The 23,275-nt window shown below is 36.3% G+C and overlaps 1 protein-coding gene across 2 annotated transcripts in view; it reads left to right on the forward strand.

The window, feature by feature from the left end:
• The first annotated feature begins 5,770 nt into the window (after positions 1 to 5,770).
• aatka (apoptosis-associated tyrosine kinase a) overlaps positions 5,771 to 23,275 on the forward strand; it is a 29,924-nt gene continuing 12,419 nt past the window's right edge. Inside the window, exons 1-3 of one of the 2 annotated variants that reach the window (XM_060892268.1) lie at positions 5,771 to 6,371; positions 17,161 to 17,294; positions 22,026 to 22,164. In XM_060892268.1, coding sequence (XP_060748251.1) covers positions 6,284 to 6,371; positions 17,161 to 17,294; positions 22,026 to 22,164 — 361 coding nt within the window. In that variant the 5' untranslated portion in view covers positions 5,771 to 6,283. The remainder of the gene's footprint in view (positions 6,372 to 17,160; positions 17,295 to 22,025; positions 22,165 to 23,275) is intronic. The other variant, XM_060892267.1, reaches the window with a different exon arrangement.

A 23,275-nucleotide genomic window follows, 5' to 3' on the forward strand; every position in this document is an offset into this window, starting at 1 on the left:
TATTTATTAAGGATAATGGACTAATAATTTTTTTCTAACTAATAATGGACTAATAATTTTTTGGACTAATTCTATCAGTTGTAAACATAATAGAGTAACTATTATTACTTTCAACAAGTAGCTAGTTGACTCTTGTTTTCTTACTTGAATAACTTATCCTACTTTTACAGTAAACTGCATTATCACTATAGTAGCAATTTTATAAGTGGATACAGAAGTGGATGCGTTTGGATAATAATTAGAATTGTAACATAAATTATAAGTTCTGTTATCGCATTTTTTCTAAATTATTATCATAACAGCTAATGAACCGTAGTAAAAGTTCATTCAAATAAACTAAGCGTGATATAATCATATTAAAAACATGTTGTTTAACTAAGAATCATATAACTGTTGAGAACTGGTGAGGTTTTCTGTATCATTCAGTAAGTTTCCCAATACAGAGATTAGTTCCTGTTCTTGATTACTTTATAGTAGTAATATACAGTTAATCCCTCACTAATATCTATTTTTTTTCTCTTTCTCTTGAGGTTCATTAAAAAAATCATAATTTCTCATGTTAGAAAGGAAAGCAAGAAAGCAAATCTCGAGTCTTGAAACCTTTCCATAAAAAGACGTATAGACAGACACCATTCATTGATAGATTAGAACTAATAGACCTAACTATTGCTTATTATTCTCTGATGTACTATTATGTATTATTAACAACCACAGCTGCGCCTCTGTAATTCTGTTTCTAGCAAATAGACCATGTTATTCTTATATACTTTCCATCAATCCTCAGGTGGTATTTAATATTTATTGCTAGCAGATTCTGTTTTAGGATATCTTTCTAATAAGTTGGTATTTCTTCATTATAGTACTGTTGGTGTGAATCACTATAACACTTTATAGTGTTGTTTTTCATATTTGTGTTAGTTTGTATTTTCCCTCGTTACTTTGCGAAGCATATAACACCACTCTGGGCTCAGCTTTTAATTCAAGAAATATTTTCCTTAATGTGATGTATTTTAACATAAAAATTTTTGTCACAATTTGTCTCTCAAATGAGTCAAAGTGCTTACTGAAATATACTGTGTACATCATTCAACAGATTCAGAGACATTTCTCTTTGTTGTTTATTTTTCCAGGTTTGCTCTTTATTAAAATTACACCATATGGTATGGTTTGAAACCCGAAAGCTAAAAGCAAGACAGCAACAATTATGTTAAACTATGGTCTCTATTAAATTTGCATTGACAAGATAAAAATTGTATCTGATTCACTCAATACACTGAGACTTCTTTATTTCCACTGATGCTTTTTTCCTCCAGGTGTCACTTTGCATGTTACTTTCATATCAGTTTCCCACACAGAGGTCAATAATCACATACAGTAGCTGCTCAGGGTGAATTTCTTATTTGGTTGCAGGTTTGCAGATCCAGTGATGACTTCACTGGTGAGTAAGCTTCCACCTACAAAGCCAGTCTATTTCAGCAAAACCAGTGAACATTTTACTGGCTCTACACACTAGGGTGACTTTGTTTGAGTTTTCTAGCTCATCCCTGATAGGAAATATCCAGTGGACATTCACTTCACCAGTGAAGTCACTGGATCTGCAGACCTGCAACCAAATAAGAGCTGGGAGAGTTTGGTCTGAGTAGAGATAGGAGACAAAAAGTTTATAAAAATGAATGTAAAAAAATTCTTTCTAAACATTTTCAGTTCCAAAAATGAATTTCAATCTTTTCCATTTGTTACTGGTTTGGATCACAATCTGGTAAACAATTTCTGTACTACCATTTTTTCTTTGGTTCTTTCTGCTACATTTTCAGAAACTGCACACTGACACATTAATGCAGAAGGCATGAATATCTAATACAAAAATATAAAATACGAATTCATTATCATCCACAAACATGAATACAGCTAAAATTCCACAAGCAAGCACATATAATTTCCTAAAATACATGTCTAAAAATACATTTCTCAACCTGCATAACTCAGTATATACAGTACTACTCAATAAAATAACAGTTAAAAAATATGAAAGCATTTCAAGCCATGACGTTCATACAGTATGTTTACTGTAGAAAACGAGTACTTACAGTACCAACCACAATCAGCTCTGTTCCTTGGGCGAAAACCACAGTGATATACTGTATTTCTATCCTGGAACAAAAAGGATTTTAACTTTTTTTTAACAAGGATTTTAACATTGTTTTACTATGTATTTAAAATATTATTTCTTATAAAAACTATTGTAAATTCTAGTTGTAAAACTATTCTAAAATTTACCTCATTCTTTTACAAGCTATGTTTACCACATACTTCACATGTAATTATTTATTAAGCTGTAAAGAACGGTGATAACAGATTTTATCAGCCAGCTGAGAAATGTGTTTATTGTAGGAGGAGGTTAATGTTAGGATGTGAATCACTGTGATACATATTCTTTTTTTTTATTATTTTATTTTACAAATAGTGTCTAAACACATCTAAAGAATTTCAGGATGTGCAGACTTTCTTAACAGAAACGAATCGAGAGCAATGACATAATTTGAATAAAGATGAAATGCCACAGTTTGTAGCAGCAGGTGTATCCTGACTATGAGAGGAGATGCTCTTATTAAATATGGGTCTGAAAGATCTCTTGGGGGAAATTTCCACATCAGCGCATCTCTTTCTTAGTTCTTTTACTGTATCTACAGTAAATTTAATCTACGGCAATTTGTTATAAACGTATGTAATGTTTTAATTAGTATATTATTATGTAAAGTATTCGTTTACAGTTAAGTTGGTTAATGATGTTCTGTACATGCGCATGCCAGTGTTTATTGATTTTAAATGAGTGTTTGTGCCATATTATTTATGCTTCATATGAAAAAATCTGTACAAACTCATAATATAATAAATAATCATAATTTATCATAATAAATTCACTGTCTGTCTTCTAACCACTTAAAATGTAATACTAAAGTATTTAAAATAATCATGTTCTGACAGACAGAAATGACACAATTTGCATTTAGCTGAAATGACAATGGGGAAATTTTCCACATCAGTGCAGTTCTCTCGGTTCTTTCACTGCTTCTTAATGCTGCTCTACTCGGATTCATATCACAGATCAAATAATTCAAATCTGAGTTCTATAACTTTAAATGTAAAATTTATGATCAAATTTGTTTTGCACATCTTTTCTTTAATTAAAACCTCTACATTAATATGCGATATTTAAATATTTTACTGATAAATTACATTTAAACACTGGATTAATTATTTCTTAATGTGCCACATTCTGATTGTCAGGTATTTCGGTACTAACAAAATACCAGGAAGTACAACATTTGTGTGAAATAAACCTCAGACTTATTAAGTCTTACCCCAAAGATCTGAATCATTCACAGCAAAATTCATATATAATAAATTCACTTTTTTATCACACTTTCCTGGGCCGTTATCACTGTCTCAAGCCTAGTCACTTAGTCATCATAATGATGTATGAGGTTGAATAAATGAGTATGACTTTATGAAGCTGAGGAACATGTTTTTTTCCCCTTCTATCTATTCTCTGTGTTATTCTTTAGTCATACATGCTCAGTAATGACTTAAATGGTAACCAAGGACATGACAACTAGACGTTATGCTGATAATAGTGTGCACTGGTGTCAGCAACAGTCTCCTGATTACAGTCAGACACTGAGAGAGTATAATGAGAATTCAGTGGCTTCAGAGGATTCACCACAATCACACCTGGAATAGAAGTAGCAACCATATTATGTCTGTACTCATGTTCACCCTGACATGTTCCAATGCTATTTATATGACAGAGCAGTAAAGAGACTAGTGAGTAGGGAGAGTTAACAAAAAAAAAATCATAATTCAACTCCAAAATTATTGTCCCAATTGATGATTTGTAAAAAATAATAATAACAATAATAAATAATAATAAATAAAAAATCAACATAACCTAATTTATTATTTGTTAATTATTTGTAAAGAATTTTGAAAAAAATACATAGTATAATAATCATTTATTTAAATACAATATGTTACACAATATATTGAATATTAAAATGTTTTCATAAGCAGTGCATTGAACTTGAACTTGAGCATCCTTGAAATATATAAGATCAGATTACAGAGCATCTGAGCTTAAGGTTAGAAGATCTTTAATACAAAACATTTTACGATTATTTATATTGGTAGGTTTGTGTTTGTGGTCTGACCGCTGGGATTCAGACCAAAGATTTTCAATAGAGTTTAAAATTAAACACTTAAGTGATCATTTATTTTGTGCCCTTTTGGATGGAAGCTTGTGTTTATCTTGTTGGATAGTCTGCTTAAGATCTAAGATTAAAGGAAACCGATATCAAGCACACAAACCACAGGGGGAACCAAAAAAAAAAAAGAAAGAGAAAGGGGATTGTTGTTTAAAATAAACTAAATAATGCAGTATATGGCAGCATATGGAACAAAAAAGATATGTAACTTGTAAGAGTGAGATTGTTATTGTTTTACTATGTATTTAAAATATTATTAGTTATAAAAACTATTGTAAAACTATTGGGTCTCACTGATGAAAAATCTACCAGCTGAAGACTGTCAAAGTCATAGGCTAAGCTGATCAAACTGGTAGACCTTGTTTGCCTGTTAGTGATCTAGCATTAGGAACGGTAATTCAGCAGGGGTCAGATAAAATCCTGCAAGTGAAGGAACAAAAAAACAAAACTGTTGAGAAGGCAACTGATCTGGGAGCAAAGCACTTAACCCTTACCTTCTGATTTGTATCCTGTTTCCGTTTAGATTGACATTTACATTTATGCCATTTGGCAGAAACCCTTATCCAGAGCATCCCACAGAAGTGCTTTGAAGTCACTTTTAATAAATCCACACTGATACTGATTCAGAGGTTTACAGACTAAAAGTGCCATTATAATCTGAAAATAGAATAGAAATATATGCTTATTTGCTTCATTCATTCTTTAATTCACATTTACAGTATCTGATTTATCCTGGTCAAAGTTGTATACATGTGGTATACAGTATGTGTCAATGTATTTTGTTATATTAGAAAGGAAATGAGTGGCTTTTATTGTCTAAATAATATACAAACATGTTACTGTGTATATGTGTACATGTGTGTCTGTATGTGTGTGTGTGTGTGTGTGTGTGTGTGTGTGTGTGTATGTGTGTGTGTGCCCTGCGTTCTATAATAATAAATACATAATAATAATAATAATAATAATAATAATAATAATAATAATAATAATAATAATAATAATAATAATAATAATAATGAGCCATTTTTTATTTTCAAAAATTAAAATTGTTGATTGTCTAAAAATTTGGGGTTTCTGGGAACCTTTGGGTTGGACCTTCCCATTAAGGCTTTGAATCAGTATTTGAATCAGTAACACACCCACACACACACACACACACACACACACACACACACACACACACACACACACAAACAAACACACACACACACACACACACACGACTGACAATTTAGAGATGCGTACAATGCATCCTTGGCCTGGGAGAGGAACCTGGAGATTCTTGGGGAAACCCATGAGTCACGGGGAGATAATACACACACACACACACACACTCACGCGTAAACATGGACAGAACCAGGAAATGTTGTTGTTGTTGCTGCTGCTGTTACCTAAAGTCTTAGGAACGGTTGTTAAATCACATTTTCTTGACCTTCGTGTGCCACACAGTATTGTTCATGATTCCGCCGTCAGGTGGCGCGCTTGTCAGCTCCATCACATTTTGCCCCGCATCCAGTCTATTAACGGAAGCGTCATAAAGCGGCGTTATTAATTGACTGATGCGAGTTTCATCCGACTGGAGTTTGTTAATAGCTCTGATGCTGCATTCCAGCGCTGGGAACAAATGAACATGTCGTACAGGAAACTGGATGTTATCAGCGCCGAGGCTGGAGGACGGCCAACGTATTGGTGCAGGGACTAAAAGGGACGCAGAGGAACACCGTGTCTTTGAAGAGAGAAACACTGGGACTCCAGTTAACGTAAGATAAAAGGAGAACGTACGTGGAGATGCGTGGGAAAATCGGCATGTCAATCAAACCTATGACGGCGTTTATTAAATCAGAGAACAGAGATGATGGAAAAGAGGTCTCCAGTGCGCGGGTCTGATGTGTGGCACCGTCACCAGTAAAAATGCTGCATTTGACTTCACCTTCACTGCCGACTGTAATTTCTTTCAGTACGACGGTGTTTAAGAGTTAATATTTGTAAAATACCGCAGTACAGCTACATCAAGCCTTCCAATGAGGATGCAATCGTCGCTTTTCATCGTGGTCATGTCCTCGGTTTTTCTCAACCCCAGTTTTGCCTTCAGCTCACATTACGACACAGGTGAGTGTCAAGTGAAACAGTTACACTGATCTATTTTATTATCGCATCTTAAACATGATGGGTTGATATTTCATCTGTAATGTGATCTGCATTCGTTTGTACTTTGTGTTGCTGTTCCTCCACAACATTCCAAGTGCAATGAATATATTTAAAGCCTTATTAAGAGTGAGACATTTCCAAGCCTACACCAGCTAACCAGATCCAGCCTTTGCATTCCTGTGTGTGGTTGCGGTTGTGTGTTTGTTCCCATAGTGGCCCTGTTACATAACATGGCTTCATGCTTGCCACATAGCGTTGTTGTTTACTCCATGGAGAGGTTGTTGGCCTGCGAAAGGTCTTCAAGACGCATTGAACAGCAGGCAGAGCTGTAGGAGACGATGAGAACAACCTTGACACAATGGCCACCCTGTTGATTTCATTTCATGGATGTGCTTTATTTTGTGTTACACTGCATTGAAGCTGTAGTCCAGGGTGAACTCTTCCTAGCTAGTGTCAGTGTGCTGTGTGTATAAATATGGGCTTGAGATTGAGATGTGCTCTAGTCAGTGTCACTCTGAATGCTATGCACATACAGTATGTGAGACAGTGTCTTGGACAGGATGTGCACTGAGCACACAAATAATCCTAAAACTATTACTTTGGCTCAGACATTTCATGCAAACATGCAGTATCCTGGTTCCAACTGATCTCAGTCCAGGCTGCTAGATATTGAGATACAGTGCACGGTTTTCCACATATAAGCTTTGAATTTATTATCCTACCGAAATGACTATACTGGTAATCTAAACCATAGATTTATTTTTCATTGATTGTTTGATTTCTTGCTTCGGCCCGTCATTTATTTTGTGTCTATGAAGGCTTCTGGTTCAACCTGCATACATCCTGAGTTGGATGAGTGCATCATTAGAAGTAAATTTTGCTTTTCAGTAATGCTCTCTTATGTAAACTCTTCCTCAGTACTGCAGACAGAATGGCTCTGCAGTCCACCTGACTAATCTGCACAGTCCCTCTCCTGCCCACTGAAGGGGGTTGTAAAGCCCACAGCACAGCTTCCTTTATCCTCATGAAAGCTGTTAATGAGATATGGTTCAGTTCAGGAGGTCAGGCACATTTATGTTGGCGTATGCATGCCTTGCTACAGCATCCTGAGAGCTCATTCTGGTGTGGTTTGATTAAATTGATGAAATTGGTTTGGTCTCTCTCTCTCTCTCTCTCTCTCTCTCTCTCTCTCTCTCTCTCTCTTCTGAATTGCTGTGGGCTGCCTCCTCAGCTTCTGTGATATATGTCTCATAACGGTCCTGAGTCAGTGGAAATCTGTTACTATGACTGGCTGAGTAATGGAATTGAGAATTGATGTTACCATGGCAATATATGGTATGTTTTTTATGTGTGAATCAAGAGACCAGTCATTTTTCGTGCAGGTCATACTCATCCTTAATGTTTTGCACAAGGACATGAGTATTCCTGTGTTACCGTAAGCTAGTGGTAATAGCTTGTTGGGGACCAGTTGTCCCCAGAGGATTGGAACCTCGGATTGAAACAGTTTCTAGCTTGTTGCTGGTCTCCATGAGCCCCTTGTGTGTAAGGCAAATATATTGTGGTATATGCAATATTGCAAAAAAATTGCAATCACATTTGAATCACTGGCTTTCCTAAGATACATTTTTCTCCCACTGAAGAAAGTAAATAGACAACAAGATAAGATAACAGCATTTTTATAGTCTTTGCTGAGATTTTTTTTTTTTGTTTTGAATGCCAGAAATATTATCTTTTAATCTGTGGGCAAAATGAGTAAATAGTGGTTAAACAAAAGATATATCATCTGCCTGCAAAATCACATAGAGTATTACTAAATATAATCAGACTTTGATTTTCTTAAAGAATATGAAGTAATTCAGCCTGGAATTTTCTTTAAAAAAAAAGCAGACGTTAAAAAATGCCAACACTGCAGATCAGGATGGAAAAAAAGAGTAGTGCCTCTAAAAGCTGGAATTACCCCAGTAATGCTGACCAAAATGGCTTAACACATCAGATTCAGCCTATAATGTGACTAGCTGATGATTGGTATAATTTGATAAATAATCTAAATAAATTTTACTGACTGAGAATAAGATGTTTATGGAATGCTGTGTCTCTGCATGGCTGTTGTTAGGTCTGTGCTGTTCCTCTTTAACTGTACTTTCTCGAGGTCAAGCACTTGTAGCTATGAAATGTGCCACAGAATCATGAACCACATCTTTATCCAATATAGAAATGAGATCATTAAACAACTTTGTTTATTGCAGTTGTGCATACGCATTTCCTGAACTCATGCTGACGTTTAATATAGCCTTTTTATTGATGAATTACAGCCTAGTGATGAATCACTTGATTCTCAGTACAGAGATTTAAACATTTATGGTGGCCATTAAATGACCTGTGACACTACAGTTTCTGAAGTCATCATTGCTTTTGAATTTGTACATTTCTCCAGAATAGGTAGAATGCTGAGAAAGTTTTTGTACTTCATATTTCTTAATGGCAGCTTGTCAAGCTGTGAAGGTTGTCTTTAATAATCATACAACCTCCTGTGCACTGCTGTAGATATTTATTAGTGAAACATTAAATCAAGTCAAGTCAATAAGCTTTTATTGTCATTTTAACCATATATAGCTGTTGCAGTACACAGTGAAATGAGACAACGTTTCTCCAGGACCATTGTGTTACATAAAACAAAGAGTAGTCCTAGCCACCTAAAGTGCAACTGTGCAACCTGGTGCAAATAGTGCAAGACATGACAAACAAGACAGACAAGACAGTGCGGGACAAAAGACAGTGTAAACAAAAAATTACAAGACAATTCACAGAAGACTGTACACAAAAGAGCAGAGCAGAAACAGTGCCGACAGGTGTAAATACTGTATGTTTAGACATTATTACGTGTGCAAAAATACTGGAATGAACACATGCTGCTGGTGTTATAGCAGCAGTTACCTGAGATATTGTACAGGGTTGTACATCAGTCAACTGAAATGTCAGACTCCTTGACTCCTTTAATCCATTATCATAGAATGCCATTCACATGATGCTGACCTGACAAAGCAGGAAAATAGAAGGGCTGTTTACTGTTTACTTCACTGTTGTGCAGTAAGACATTTAGACAGGATTTTTCTGTGTTACCAGCATTCCATTAAGGAGAATGAATCAATACTAATTGTGGTACCTATTGGCTGCTTAGCTGACTTACCTTTTAATTGTGGTCATATATGATTCTCGGCAGGCTTTAAATGCTCGCTGCCCCAGAGAAATTGTTTGCCCCATAATGTGGATTCTTGTTTAGAGTTAAAAATTATTCATATCACAATAATCGTTTAGCGTTTTATCACAGTCATCTGTGTTTTTGTTTTCTTTTTTAAGGAACAGAAATATTACAACAATGCCTTGATATGTGCCCCACCCACCCCACTCCCAAAAAAAGGATGACTACGGAATATGCTAGATTTTTTTGGAGCATGAAAATGTGGCCCATAAATTCTACCTCAGCAACGGCCTTCCAAATGAACTGCAGTAGTGAGTGTATTTTAGAAGTATACTGTAACAGTATAGTTATGATATATTGCATAACTGATTGGTACATGACTACTGTTGAGTTTCAGAATTACCTGTGCAGAATTTCAGCACCATGGAGAGTGCATTTACCCATTCTGCACCTGTGCTGGCAGATTTAATAAACCTAAAACAAACTTTTAGCCATGTTATTTTATTTATTTATTTATTTATTTTTTTGAATGAATGAAATGTGCTCTGAATTTTACAGTTTATCAAGACAAATTGTACAAGATGTCCTAAATGATGAGATGTTCTGGAGCCAAAATAGGCATTGTCGTGGCTTGGCATGGGCTTGAACAACTTCACGACCCAGAACACACTGCCAACACAAAAGCGGACAAAATAAAGTATAAAAATGGGAAGGTTTAAGACTAAGATCCAAGTTGTTCATGCCCAACCCTAACCCTAACCCTACGTACCAAGTCATTTGATCTCAATGCCAAATGTCTTTTGTTTATAGCAAAAACTGAATCATATACTTTTGGGGACTGTATAAGATTTTAGACCAAACACATTTGCTTACAATGTGCTCTATCTCTCTATGGTTAGACATTAAAAGTTTAAGGTATTGAATTATCTTGCTATACAATTTCATTCAATTCCAAAATCAATCATACATAGCGTGGAAAAAGATGTTTGGTTTTGGCTGGAGAAAATTTGTTACTAAAGTGTTGTTTTATTAGAGAGTGTTGATAGTTGTGCTTTTGCCTTAGCTATCCCTCTGGTACTGTCTGAGTCAACAGCAATCTCATTTTCGAATCTTTATACTCCTATTAATTGACCTTTGTCTTGTATTCTGTATATTTTCCCCTAAGGTAATAAAGACTAATGCAGAGTGGTTTTTGCCAGGTTCAGGAAGACAGGAACAATCCAATACTATGATAATATAGACTGGCTTGAGTGAAAGAGTAAAAGGCTTTAAAAAAAACATCTCTTGTCTGCAACTCTACAATTGCTTCTAGGGTCACAGATCTGGTTTTCATATTCTTTGGACAGTTGTATTAAGTGGACATTTACTGGTATATTCGATTATATAGGCAATGCACAAAGAGAAAAAGGTGTGTAGATGGATTAAAAATGAAGATCCACCTCAAACAGAATTATCATGCATTCACTGAAGAGCATACATATTGTGGGTCCGCAATGCAGTTCCACTATCTGTATGTCTGTTTGTATTGGTTTAGTCTGTTTAGTTATGTATATTTTAAATCTGAAGTGAGAGAGGCCTAATTTCGATATTTTTCTTTGATAGTTCTTGAATTCCAAGCAGCTTTTGTTTCTCCTTTAATACTGCAGTAGCTACCGTATTTCTGTGATAAAATCTCACAACATGTCTTTTTCTTTCCTTTCTGTATTGCTAAATTAGCATTGCATGCAGAATATTTCATGTGAAGTGATAGATCCCAGCTATGGCCATGTTGCTAGCATTATCAGTCACAGTTGTAGATGTTTTGTCATTTAAGTTCCACTCCTAACAGGCATTTCTATTACTGGCCAAAAGATTTACTCCTCTGGGTTTGTGTCATTTAGAAATAAATGTCAGAAAAACACAATTCTTTGTTTTTTAGTCAGTGTCAAAACAATGGCAGGTAATGGTTACATATGCTTGGATTGTGCATGGCATCTATCCATCTGTTGTGACTGAGACTCATCCTGCTTCCATTAGCACACATTGAACATCTTTAACTTGACCTTGAGTGTACAGCTCCGCAATGTATATGTGAAGTACTGTCTCGATAATATAGTGTATTTTCTAGAGTATGTGCATTTTTCATGACATGGTAGAGCCTAGATCTTTACAAATAAAAAAAAGAAATGGCAAGTGCTATATGATATTTTGGAGTATTGCCTAATTTTGGTGTAGAAAATGATGTTTAAGGGGGGTGAGTGGGTCTTTTTTTGGTGCTAGCAATAGAAATGGCACGTTATGTGGCTTTTGAATGTCTGTCCATATTTTGTGGTGAATCCAAAATATTTCTTGATTGTATACAGGCGTCATGTCCGGGATGTAACATCATAAAAATGATGTATGCATCGATGTTTATGCGTTGCTTTGACACATTGGCCCATTGGTTATTTAATCAATACATAGATCCATAGCATTGGTCAAAACACAGGCATAAAAGCTAAACACAGGATATGCAGAAAACACAGAAACATATATAATGCAAGAGAAATAGCATCCTAAGACTAAGGAGGGACAGAAACAACAGGGTAGAAATAACCAAACTAATCAGGGTAAGACACAGAAGAGGTGAACACATTAGGGTAATCAACCAGTGTTGTGACAAGGGCGTAGACATGAGCAAGTGGACAACAAAATCACATCATAGCAAAAGCAGATAGAAGGAAATGAATATAAAAGTACATGAGAGAGCTGAAATAGAGAATTTATGACATATGACATATTTTGAGTATAGGTTTAGAGTCAGTGAACCAAATTATACATGGTCAGGCTTACTTTCCATGGACATTAATCTGTTAGATCTGAATATGGAAATAAGTTGAATCATGCTATTATAATAAAATTCTCAAGGCCTTCCTGAATAGAAATGGCTACAAACTGTAAATAAACCAAACTGCCGATGTGAACATTGATGCCTATGTATGTCTTTGCCATTGCCGGTTATCTGTGACACACATGTTGTTCCTGGGGAAGGAACAGTTGCATAAACACTTCAGGCTTCCTCCTTCCTGACTTTAACACAACCACAAACAGAGTAAAAAAACTCCCATTGCCTTAAGTCATATAGAAGCTGCACTGTGTTTAAGCTACCACAAATTCTCTGGTAAAACTTCTTCCCCAATTAAGTGAACACAAGCTGTGTGCAGTCTGTCAGCATCGACTCCAGAACTGCTGAGCCATCTGCAGTCACACATACCACAAAACCCCAATGTGTGCATTTCATTTTTTTTAGATTCAATTTCATTTTGACTGGGAGAGCGTGGTAGAAATCAGGCTCTGGAGTCAGGGTAGTGACTGTGATCTTTCTGGTGGACTAGACAACCTGTTGAGTTGCCATCTGTGCTCACCAAGGACAGAGAAAGTACCACGTCAATATTGTTTCACTAATCTTCCTACTTCATCCATAACAGTTCATGCTTTCAGCTGTGGATATTGTGTTCTGCTATATTATAATTTCAATTGATACTACTTTTTATCTGTGGAATGAATCATTTAGAGGCCCAGATACACACAAGGATTCACAAATGTTGGAGCATAAATTTAGTGCCTGTCTTCCAAAGCTGCATTCAAAGGCACTTCCAAAACAGAGACTAATGTATTCTGTACTACATAACTCAAGAAAGGTCAGCTTTGCTATGGGGTCTGCCATCAAAGCCGTGTTGCATTGAGATGTGCTCCAATAAACACAAATACATGGCGAGCCAATATGGAGAATGGGGCAAGAGGTTGCTAGGCATGTGTAAAAAGAAAGCAATAGAAAATCATGGAGCTCTGTCCACTCAGAAAATTGGTTTTCCTATTTTTTTAATGCTTAGAATACACTAACCCCTTCAATCCCATTAGCAACAACCTTGCTATCTTTACACACTCTGTCTCTATACCTTCCACTTAGGGATTTCACATGAAGGACACTCCATTTTGTATCATTACCTAGTACCAAGACTGCAATGTAATGCTTATTTTTGTTTTGGATGCAAACAGAGGACGCAGGTGAAGCTCAGCTACATTCTGTGGCATGCTAAGACTACAGTGCAAGAGGAAAAATATAGATACACTCCGGGAGACGGGGGGGGGCTAAAAAAAGCAGCCAGTCAATCCCTCATGCTGCTCCCTATTGCAAGTGTGTCAAACCCTCCTGCTTCAGCAGAGTGTAAGGACTGCTTCTAGCATGGGCTGTATGCTTACCTACAGCAAAGGATGATTCAATGGTCTGCTGCTCACCGTTGCCACGACAACTCCTTTCTCTTCCCTGGGCCTTCGAGAGACCCCATGCTGCCAAACTTCCTGAATAGACCTCTGCTTCTTCAAATATAGCCTTAAATATAATGGGCAACTAGGGTTTTATGACTAGGCTTTGTGGCAACTTAATCTATTTTATTGATGCAGATGTATTGTGCTGAGATGCCCACGATGCATTGTGGCAGATACAAGGTTTCCTAAAGTTCAGGTTAACTCCTAACCCATGCATTAATAATAGTATCTATTAAACTTTTCTAAAGTTGCGCTTGCTGATGATTGGCATATTATAACATAATGAATTATCCCTCTAATATTTTAGATTAGTTTTGTGTAGATTTTAATCAATTTAATGTAAATCTAGAAGTAGATTTCTATATTGTTCTGTAATAAGCAAGCAAGAAGTTATGATGGCAAGAAAAAGTCCATAAAATGTTATGGAAGCTTGAGATTTGACAGTCGAAAGGGAGCCTAGCCATCTACTGGGTGATGCCCTCATGCACCTTCATTTCTGATCAAGATAAAATATGCATGACTTTAACCTTCAGCTGAGGTATGGACAGTTATTATGGGTGTGGAATAAGAGTTACAGATTACAGAAATTGTGGGAGTTTGGGTTTGCTCTAGGTAGCCAGACCTGCTAATAATGAGTCTTGGTTAAAAATTGATGAATAACGAGCAGGAAACAGAGAGCAAAGGGGTGTGGGCATGGAAGAGATGGAGTTTCAGGTGTGGTCTCTCTCACAAACTTCTACCTATCTTACAAACTATCAATCTAACTTCTACATATCTTTTTTTTTTTTTACAATCGCTTTTAAATCGGACAAAATTAAATTGGACTTTTGCTGTTGGGTTCTGAAGATGTTGTATATGCGGAACACAGGCCAAACTGAATCGAAGAGTATCACAGTGTTCTACCATCTACCGCATAGCATCTTGCTTATCCATCTGCTATTTCTTATCTTCACTGTACCTGGATTTTGAGAAATACTGTGTGATTTACAGTGTGGCTCTGCTTTGCCTTCCTCCGTGAACACATCTCATCCAGTTGATCTTGTTATGCACTACTCTCCAGTATTATCAAGTGCTTTAACAGATTGTCATGAGTGGTGTGGACAGCTGAAGGAAAAAGCATTTACTCATATTCTGTTCTGTCACCCAATGTCTATTGGAACAGCTGGACTCAAGGTAATACAGTAAGATTACAAGGTGCTATATTGTATGGCTATGTAGTCTGAGTTTAGGCCAAATTATGAGATCTTAGTGTATTTGGCATACAAATGTCATAACTGCAACAGAGCATACAACTAAAAGAAAAATGAGTTTAATCTGCAGTCTAGTGAACAATGGGAGCTTCATTACTAATGTTAGGACTAATTTGAATTTAAAATTGTATCATTTGCATTCGTAATTTTTATATTCCTGTTAAGTAGCTTTGCGAGAATGTCCGCTGTTAAAAGCACTATACAAATAAAAATGAGATTAAACTAAAGTAATATAATGCTTTCTCTGAGCAGCAACATGCTCACCTTCATAAATCAATAAAATCCATCTTGCATTTTACACTTACAGTAATTACTTTTTGTCATGATATTTTTGACTTGTGCATACATGCTGAAGTAAACGTACACAAAGTAAAATATTTATTTTGAGCTAAAACCTAGATGGTTGCTGTGCATGAGGAAATTCTCTCTCATGTGAATAGGTACTAGACCAGCACTTAAATCTTTTGAAAATGATGGTATGGTAGACACATATTGTGTGTGTCTGTGCCTGGGTGTATGTTAGAGAGGTTGTGCAACAAAGATGATGAGTGAGAAGTTAAATGAGATGGAAGGAGAGAAGAGGAGATGAGTGAGAAGCACTTGAAGGCCCAGCTGTTAATGCATCAGCATCAGTGTTGTGGAGTGTGATGAAAATCGGGGTTAGACATAGAGAAAGATTTATGATGCTGTGAAAGCCATCAAAAATGGCAGGGTCAGCTGACCAGGGTGTTGCCATGGCGTTCTGGGAGTGATGTGAGAGAGCATGAGTATTCAGATCGACTGGGGATCTCTGGTCATGTTTTTCATATGGCTATTTACAAGCTTGTGTGTGTCATACTGTGTTTAATGTTCCTTTTTAAGTACTAAGTGTTCAGCTTGATCTGTGCTAAAGTGAAAAGCAAGCAAAAGATAACCTTCTGACACTAACTCTTGGGTTGTGTGTGTTAGGGTTTTACATTTACTGGTGTACCAGAACCAAGCAAGATTGTACACCATGTACAAGGCTAGATGTGTGTATTCATTCGTCTGAGCATGTTACTGAGTGTTACTTTACTGTCACATTACTCTCTCTCACTTGCCAGCTTGAGGCTTTGAAAACCAGATTAAATCTGAACACTCCAAACTGTGATATCTGGCCCTGCAGCTTTTATCTCGACCCCCAGACAGCCTGTGAAAAGGCTAATGTGATTTTGTCTGTCATCATCTGTCAGCACAGAGCCAATCAAACGCTACCATTAATGCTCTATATTTACATTCAGATATATTCTACTTACTGCAATACACCAGAACTGGTGAAATAACTACTAGATAATATGTGTATAATAATTGCTTAATATTTCTAATGTCTAAGTAAACAATAATACATGCAAGTATTTTTATTTAAATCTGACATTTCCAAATTTGTGGAAGTTACTAACTGACCTCGAAGGTTCTCTGAAAGTCTTAAAGAAATCTTTTTTTCCAAAAAAAAAAAAAAAAAAAAAAAAATTGCATGTTTTAACAAATTTAACTCAAACACTGATCTATATATATTTATCTATATCACTTAAGCAATAATTAAACTCTAACTAAAGAAACCTTTTTATATAATTTTGGTTTTTTATCCCAGATTGTGTTTCATAGTGAGGCAGCAACAATGAATGACGATTTACACTCCATTAAAACCATTTTCATCATGTTCTTTTACAGGAGGCGATGTAATATAGCGTTAACACACAGTGGCCACAAAATCAAATCAACCACCAGGAGGCACATACTGTTTTAGAGTGTTATGAAACATCCGGATAAATTGACTTGGGGAAATGAATTGACTCTCAATGGGCCACAAAAGTGTCTCTATTCGTTGCACTAGAGGAACACAGAGCTTCTTTTCATACTGCATTGCTGTCATTGCTCTGCATTGTTTCCATGCCTCATTTCTCCTTAGTGTCCTAAAAATTCTTTGCATTACTTTCATAAAATGGCAAAATTATATCTCAGTCATAATGGTTGCATCTCTGCTTGGGTCCTATAGGTGGCGCCCCACTGAGTGAGCTGTCATGGCCGTCCTCTCTCGTTGTGGTGGCTGTTTCCTTTTCTGGGCTCTTCACGTTCATCTTCCTCATGCTAGCCTGCTTGTGCTGCAAGAAAGGGGACATCAGCTTCAAGGTGAGTGTGCACTCTTCACTGACTAACTTCATCCATCAAACCAGTTTGAAAAATTAGAAGTGGATGAGAAATTAAATTTTGAGCTTCTGGCTTCAGCAGGATTTTTTTATACAGCCATTACTCAGTGAAATGAACAGTATCAGAGTTTTCACAACAGAGATAAAGATCCTGCTTGATTTATTAGCACAGATGGAGGAAGTGAAACAAAGAAACATATGAAAGACAAAAAAGTGATTTCATGACAATATTAGTCATGCATATTCTCAGCCATACACGACTTCTCATGTACTATTTTTAAACATATTTGAAACATAAGAAGTGCCTTCCAATGACAAGGAAATGGCATTTATTTTTAGTTTATTAATGTGCAATAAAATCTGTCATTATATGATTGACTTGGTTAACATCAGTTGGCTATAATTATTAGGGATGCACTGACATTTTGTCCACCACAAATTACCATCGAAACAGCACATTCACTGTTTAGCCAAAAGAGAAAATTGTTACCAAAAGAGAAACAAAAAAATTCAATAAAGCTACAATGAAGTATTAGATCTAGATCTAATAATTCTGTGAAAAACAAAGTGAATAAAAACACAGTTCCCCCCTCTCTGTTTGTTCTCGTGCACGGGTAAAGACTCAGTATTAACAGTGTGAGCAACAGAAAATCAACAGTGTAAATGTCAGCCTTGTTGAAACTTTCAATTTTCTAATCGGACATTAAAAATTCTAATCAATAACTGAAAAAATGAAAGTCATTGACAGTCCTTTAAAATTCTTTAATTAAATGCGAAAGGTGTGTTTGTTGTAATCCATGTCACTTTTTATGAAAACTAAGTAACAGTACATATAAGGTATTGAGCACTTCTGTTATTTGGACCTTCTGTAAGAAAAGAAACTTGACATGAGTTGATGAATAAACAGCATCTGTGTTTATTCTGGTTGCACATGTTGGTGTAATGAGTGTCATTACTGTAACAACACTTTATTAAGCATAGTTGTTAAAGATGCTGAAAATACAATATGTACATTTAGTTTATTCATGTCTTGTACACTTAGGGTGGTTTTCATGTGAAAGCTGTCATGTAGACCTGCAAACGCACTGAGGTACCGATCCAAATCTCCCTGTAAAGGTGGTCTGAATTTATTTACACTGGAACTGTGCCATGATTCCTATGAATGCGAACATAACTCATTCTTGAGGTTGCACTTAGTAAAGTTAACTGCGCATGTGTTTTAGCCAATGACGACATCATTAGTTTCCACAACACCCGTGTACCATGAGTTGCAGGGAAACGTTGTGGGACACAGAACTATACTGTACATCATAATACCAAGATAATATAAACCAAAACAGATGGTGAGTTGTGATGTGTAATCGCATGTGATGTGATGTGTGATGGCATTAGATGAACGCAAATGCACCAGCGTTTGATAGAATACAGAGAGAAACCAGACAAGCGCTGTGGGAGTGCTGTGAACAGTAACACGGGTTGGACCCGAGCAAATGTGCCCAGTGTGAAAATCACCTTAGTCACTTAGCAGACCTTCTTATGTGAAATACAAGTGTTTCATGTGCATAAAGTTTAGAAAAACATTTCAATTAAGTGCTAACATTAAAAAAAAGTGTGATCATGAAGATTGTCAGAAAAGGAATGTCTTTATGGTCTTGCTAGAAAGAGTCGAGACTGGGACTGTCTGTTTCAGAGAAGGACATGCCAGACATGTTGAGGTTAAAGACCTGAGTTGGTGTGAGACCTATGTTCTCAGTTCTCACTTTTCAGTTTTCACTTCTCTTACACATGCAAGTGAAAAAATAGCACAGCATAGATAAACATAGCAGGTTGGATGGGGTCACATTAGTTGGTGGATATGGTGTGAAGTGAAAATAGGAAGTATATCTGTTTCTGGAGATGAGCAGACAACATATACTAAAAACAAGAGGGGGAAAAAAGGGAACAGCTTTTAGAGCACTGTGCTAAACCGTGTTTGTGGAGCTTTCTAAATCGGGGTTATAATCAGGAAGATGAGGATTAATAGGTAGCTTTTTTTCATGCTCTAATAAGAATGCAGGTTCAGTGTAACAAGGATCGGTGTGTAAGTGAGATGAGAGACAGACAAGCATTAATTCTGGTCAGATCCTGGCTGCATTGGCCCTGTTTATATTGAATAAAGCATGAGTCATCACACCATGTTTCTCCACTGACAACTCTGATCCACAGCAATTAATGAATCAAGGTTGTATTAGTTTGGACCGCTGAGCTCCTTGGATTGAGGCTTAATGAGTGTATATGCAGTTGTTATAGCTGATAAAAGAGAATGTCTTGTGTGTTTAGGTGGTTGGTTTATCTCTGGCTCACCCATGCTGGGAGGTTTGTGATGGACTGTGAAGGTGAGTCAGAGATGCCACCATGTCACAGATAATTAGGACAGTGCATGGTATGATGTGGACACTGCAGAGATGAGAGGAGAGCTTTGTGTTTGTAATTTATCGTTAAAGAGTGGTAGTGGTATTTTGGTTGGTTAGACAGAGATTACAGAAAGAATAGTCAGAAAAAAAGAAAAGGATAAAGGGAGAGGGAAAGGGACAGGACGTGAGGGGGAAGGGAACGGAATGTAAAAACTGAGGCTCAGTCTCTCTGCAGTAGTATTTTCCGCCCCCTCTTCCTCTGCACAGAGGCTGTCTGCAGCTGGCTGTTCTTTAGGGACTGCTGGCTCCCTCGCCCATTCTTCAGTGATCAGTAAAGCATAAAGCATGCATTCCTGAAGAGAGTTGCGTGGAGGAGATTTCTCCACACTGTACACTGTTAAGATGTGTTAATTCAAGGTTCATGGAAGGGTTATGACAATGATCCCTGTATTCATGACGATTAGTCCAAATGCTGTTAGTACAGTTTTGTACCAAAGCGTGTTAGAAAATATCGCACTAGGAAAAATCAAATGTAACACTGGTAGTGCTTTTGTTTTCTCTAACTGGGTTCCAATATTCTCACTACAGTGGTTACTGGTTAAGTTTCTACTAAAGCATGTACAGTACGTGGGACTTTTTGAAGAATAATGAAAGAAACAAAATTCATTCTTGTCCTGCAACAAAAAAAAGACATGTCTTAATCCTCACCTTATTATATAGGGAAAGATGAACAAATGAAAGTTTTGATACAGTTTTCATTTATGAGGTTTGCATGGAAGCCAAATTTATAAAGCTTTATTGTGTGCCAGTTAGACTAACTTGTAGATGTTGGGTGGTATCTGTGGTTAGGGCATACCCTGTCTTGGGGCAGCAGAGGGCTCCACAGTTCTGTACGAGTGTGAGAAGAGAAGAGGTGTTTATTGGACAGTTGTGGAGGTGATATTCATGTTGACTATGTGTGAACTGGTGCTAGTGTATGGATGTGTATGTACATCCATGAATGCCTGCTTGTTTTGGGGTCAATGGGTGCAGTTAACAGTTAGAAGCTTTATCTATGTCACATTAGCATAGGAGAGAAAGAGAGAGAGCATGAGAGAGAGAGAGAGAGAGAGAGAGAGAGAGAGAGAGAGAGAGAGAGGAAGAAAGAATACAGTCTTTAGTAGGTCAAAGATTTCCATCCCAGCCTCCTACTCCGTCTCTTCCCCAGCAAATAGAAGCCTGTCAGTTCCACAAACTTCCAAACAGCAGAAAGCCATTAAACAGTTCAGTAAGTTTCAATACAATGCCGAGAACTTCATTAATTACTGGAATCAATTTTGGTAGCAAAATGAATGGTCTCATTAATAATAATGGCAGTATTGGCAGTACGTTAGATGACAAGGAAATGGAAAGCTCTTGGTTATATATATTGGTCTCTTAAATTTACCATATAGACAAATTATGTGGCGCTCATAAATTAATCAAATCAGGATGGGAATGAGAATTTTGTTAGTTGCGTTTATATTCTGCTATTAAACACAGACATGCTATCATTTATTCTCTGTTTATTTTTCTTTAATCGGTGTAAAAGATTCTGTGACCACTGTTTATTCAGGTGGCCACTTTAAACTGTTGGACTTCTTTAGAGTTTTAATATCCCAACATTAATTTGTTAATATAAAATATTTCAGTACAGTGATGGAGTATAATATCCCAGGTAAACAAATGCCCTTATTCAGAGCTACTTACAGAAATACTTTCTAGTCTCCATCAACAATCTTCATGATACTATGCTTTAGTTCAGTATCTACGAATCCTATCAAGCTAAAACACTGTGAGAGACATCAAGAAATACAGTGAGGTTTTTTTTTAAAGTACTCATTTGTGTTCTTGTAAAAACTGGTTCTTTATTTATTTAAGAAATGACTAATATTCTTAAGATTTTATAGCTGAAATATATTCCAGGAAACTAGCAAATTGTTTATGTTGAATTTCCAAGTGAAAATATATTATGAATATGAAATACTACAGAAAATGTCAGTAAAGAAAGCAGCATATTACATAATGGACATGGTTTCAGTAAAAAAAACAAAAAAAACAATGAAGGCTGCTGGGTTTTGCGAGTGTGACAATCAAAGTCTCCGGAAGAACTTTAGCTGGTTCTGTAAGATGTAGTCATGGAAACAATTTGTGCTGTTTTCTAAGGAAATTAGCTAGCATGTTTTTTAAAGCATTTAATTCATTTCATTATTTTTAAGGCATATTTGCTTTACAGCATATCTTTGCATTTGCCTAAGACTTTTGCACAATACCGTTTATGTTTGCAAATTTGTCTTGTGCAGGAATTTGAAAACACTGGTGAGGAGTACCAGGCAGATCTGTCCACTCTTGCCTCCTCTGGCTCTCAAGATTGCCCAGATGTCTATGTCCTGCCCCTCACTGAGGTTTCACTGCCTGTGGCCAAACAACCATGTAGATCAAGTAAGAACATGTTGTAGATTAATGAAAAATGCTGTATTATAGGAAAAATAATAAATTGTGATTATTTTCCAATCACATTATGTTATTAAATGCTTTATTCCTTTACAATAAAAAATGGCAACAATTACAATTTTATTGGAAGCACTGGCACATCATTTGTTCATAGTTACATTTAATGTTGTGTAATATCTGTGAGTTCCAGTTATCACTTACATTATAACTGCTAAAAAATAAGCATTGACATTCTTGAAGATACTTAAATAATGATGAAAACATCATACTCTAAATGTTATGGTATAAAATAATCAATATATAATATACAATAGCATATAACGTGTTTTATACAATTTCTCTTCTTACACCGGATGTAGCCAAACAAGGCATGTTTTCTACTGGATCTCTAAATGCAGTGCAGCTAAAACTTATGACCATCATTTACTATCATTTCAGCTCATTTTAATTGTTAGATGTAATAACTTTATAGCTTCAATGCAGAGCATCTTGAGCATCAGAGCATTCTGAGATCCAGACATTTCTTTGTTGGCTTTGGATTGTGGATATAAAAATTCTACACACCCCTGTTAAAATAAAATAAAACAATTCTAAGTGTGACATTCTATAAAAATATAAGTGAAAAACATTTTTAAACATTTTTAGGGAAACATTAAGAAAAGGAGAAATGGAAAAGAAATGGAAAATAACCTGGTTGCATAAGTGTACACACCCTTCTACAATTGTAGATGTGGTAGTGTTCAAAATGAACCAATCAAATTGTTCAATTTCAATCTCACATGATAAAAATAATTATCATATAGCTGTCATTAATGAAATTTTTCTGATTAACTCAAATCTATCTGGAGAGTAGTAAGTTTGAGTTTAGCATGGAAACTCTGAAATGGTATTATGGAGATACAAGTCTGGTATAGTGCCAGCATGTCTCAATTGGCCTTTAAAGAACGGGACCTCTGTCCAGGCTCACTGGGGTTGCATATAGAAAAAGAGTCGGGTTGTTTGCATTCTCACAGTGAACACCAGAGCAGAGAGAGAGCTGCCTCGGAGAGCCGAATGCACATCTGTCTGTTGCATAACATGTAGTGGGACTGGCCCAGAG

The sequence above is a fragment of the Tachysurus vachellii genome, chromosome 18 (genome assembly GCF_030014155.1).
Source record: "Tachysurus vachellii isolate PV-2020 chromosome 18, HZAU_Pvac_v1, whole genome shotgun sequence".
NCBI classification, from domain to species: domain Eukaryota; kingdom Metazoa; phylum Chordata; class Actinopteri; order Siluriformes; family Bagridae; genus Tachysurus; species Tachysurus vachellii.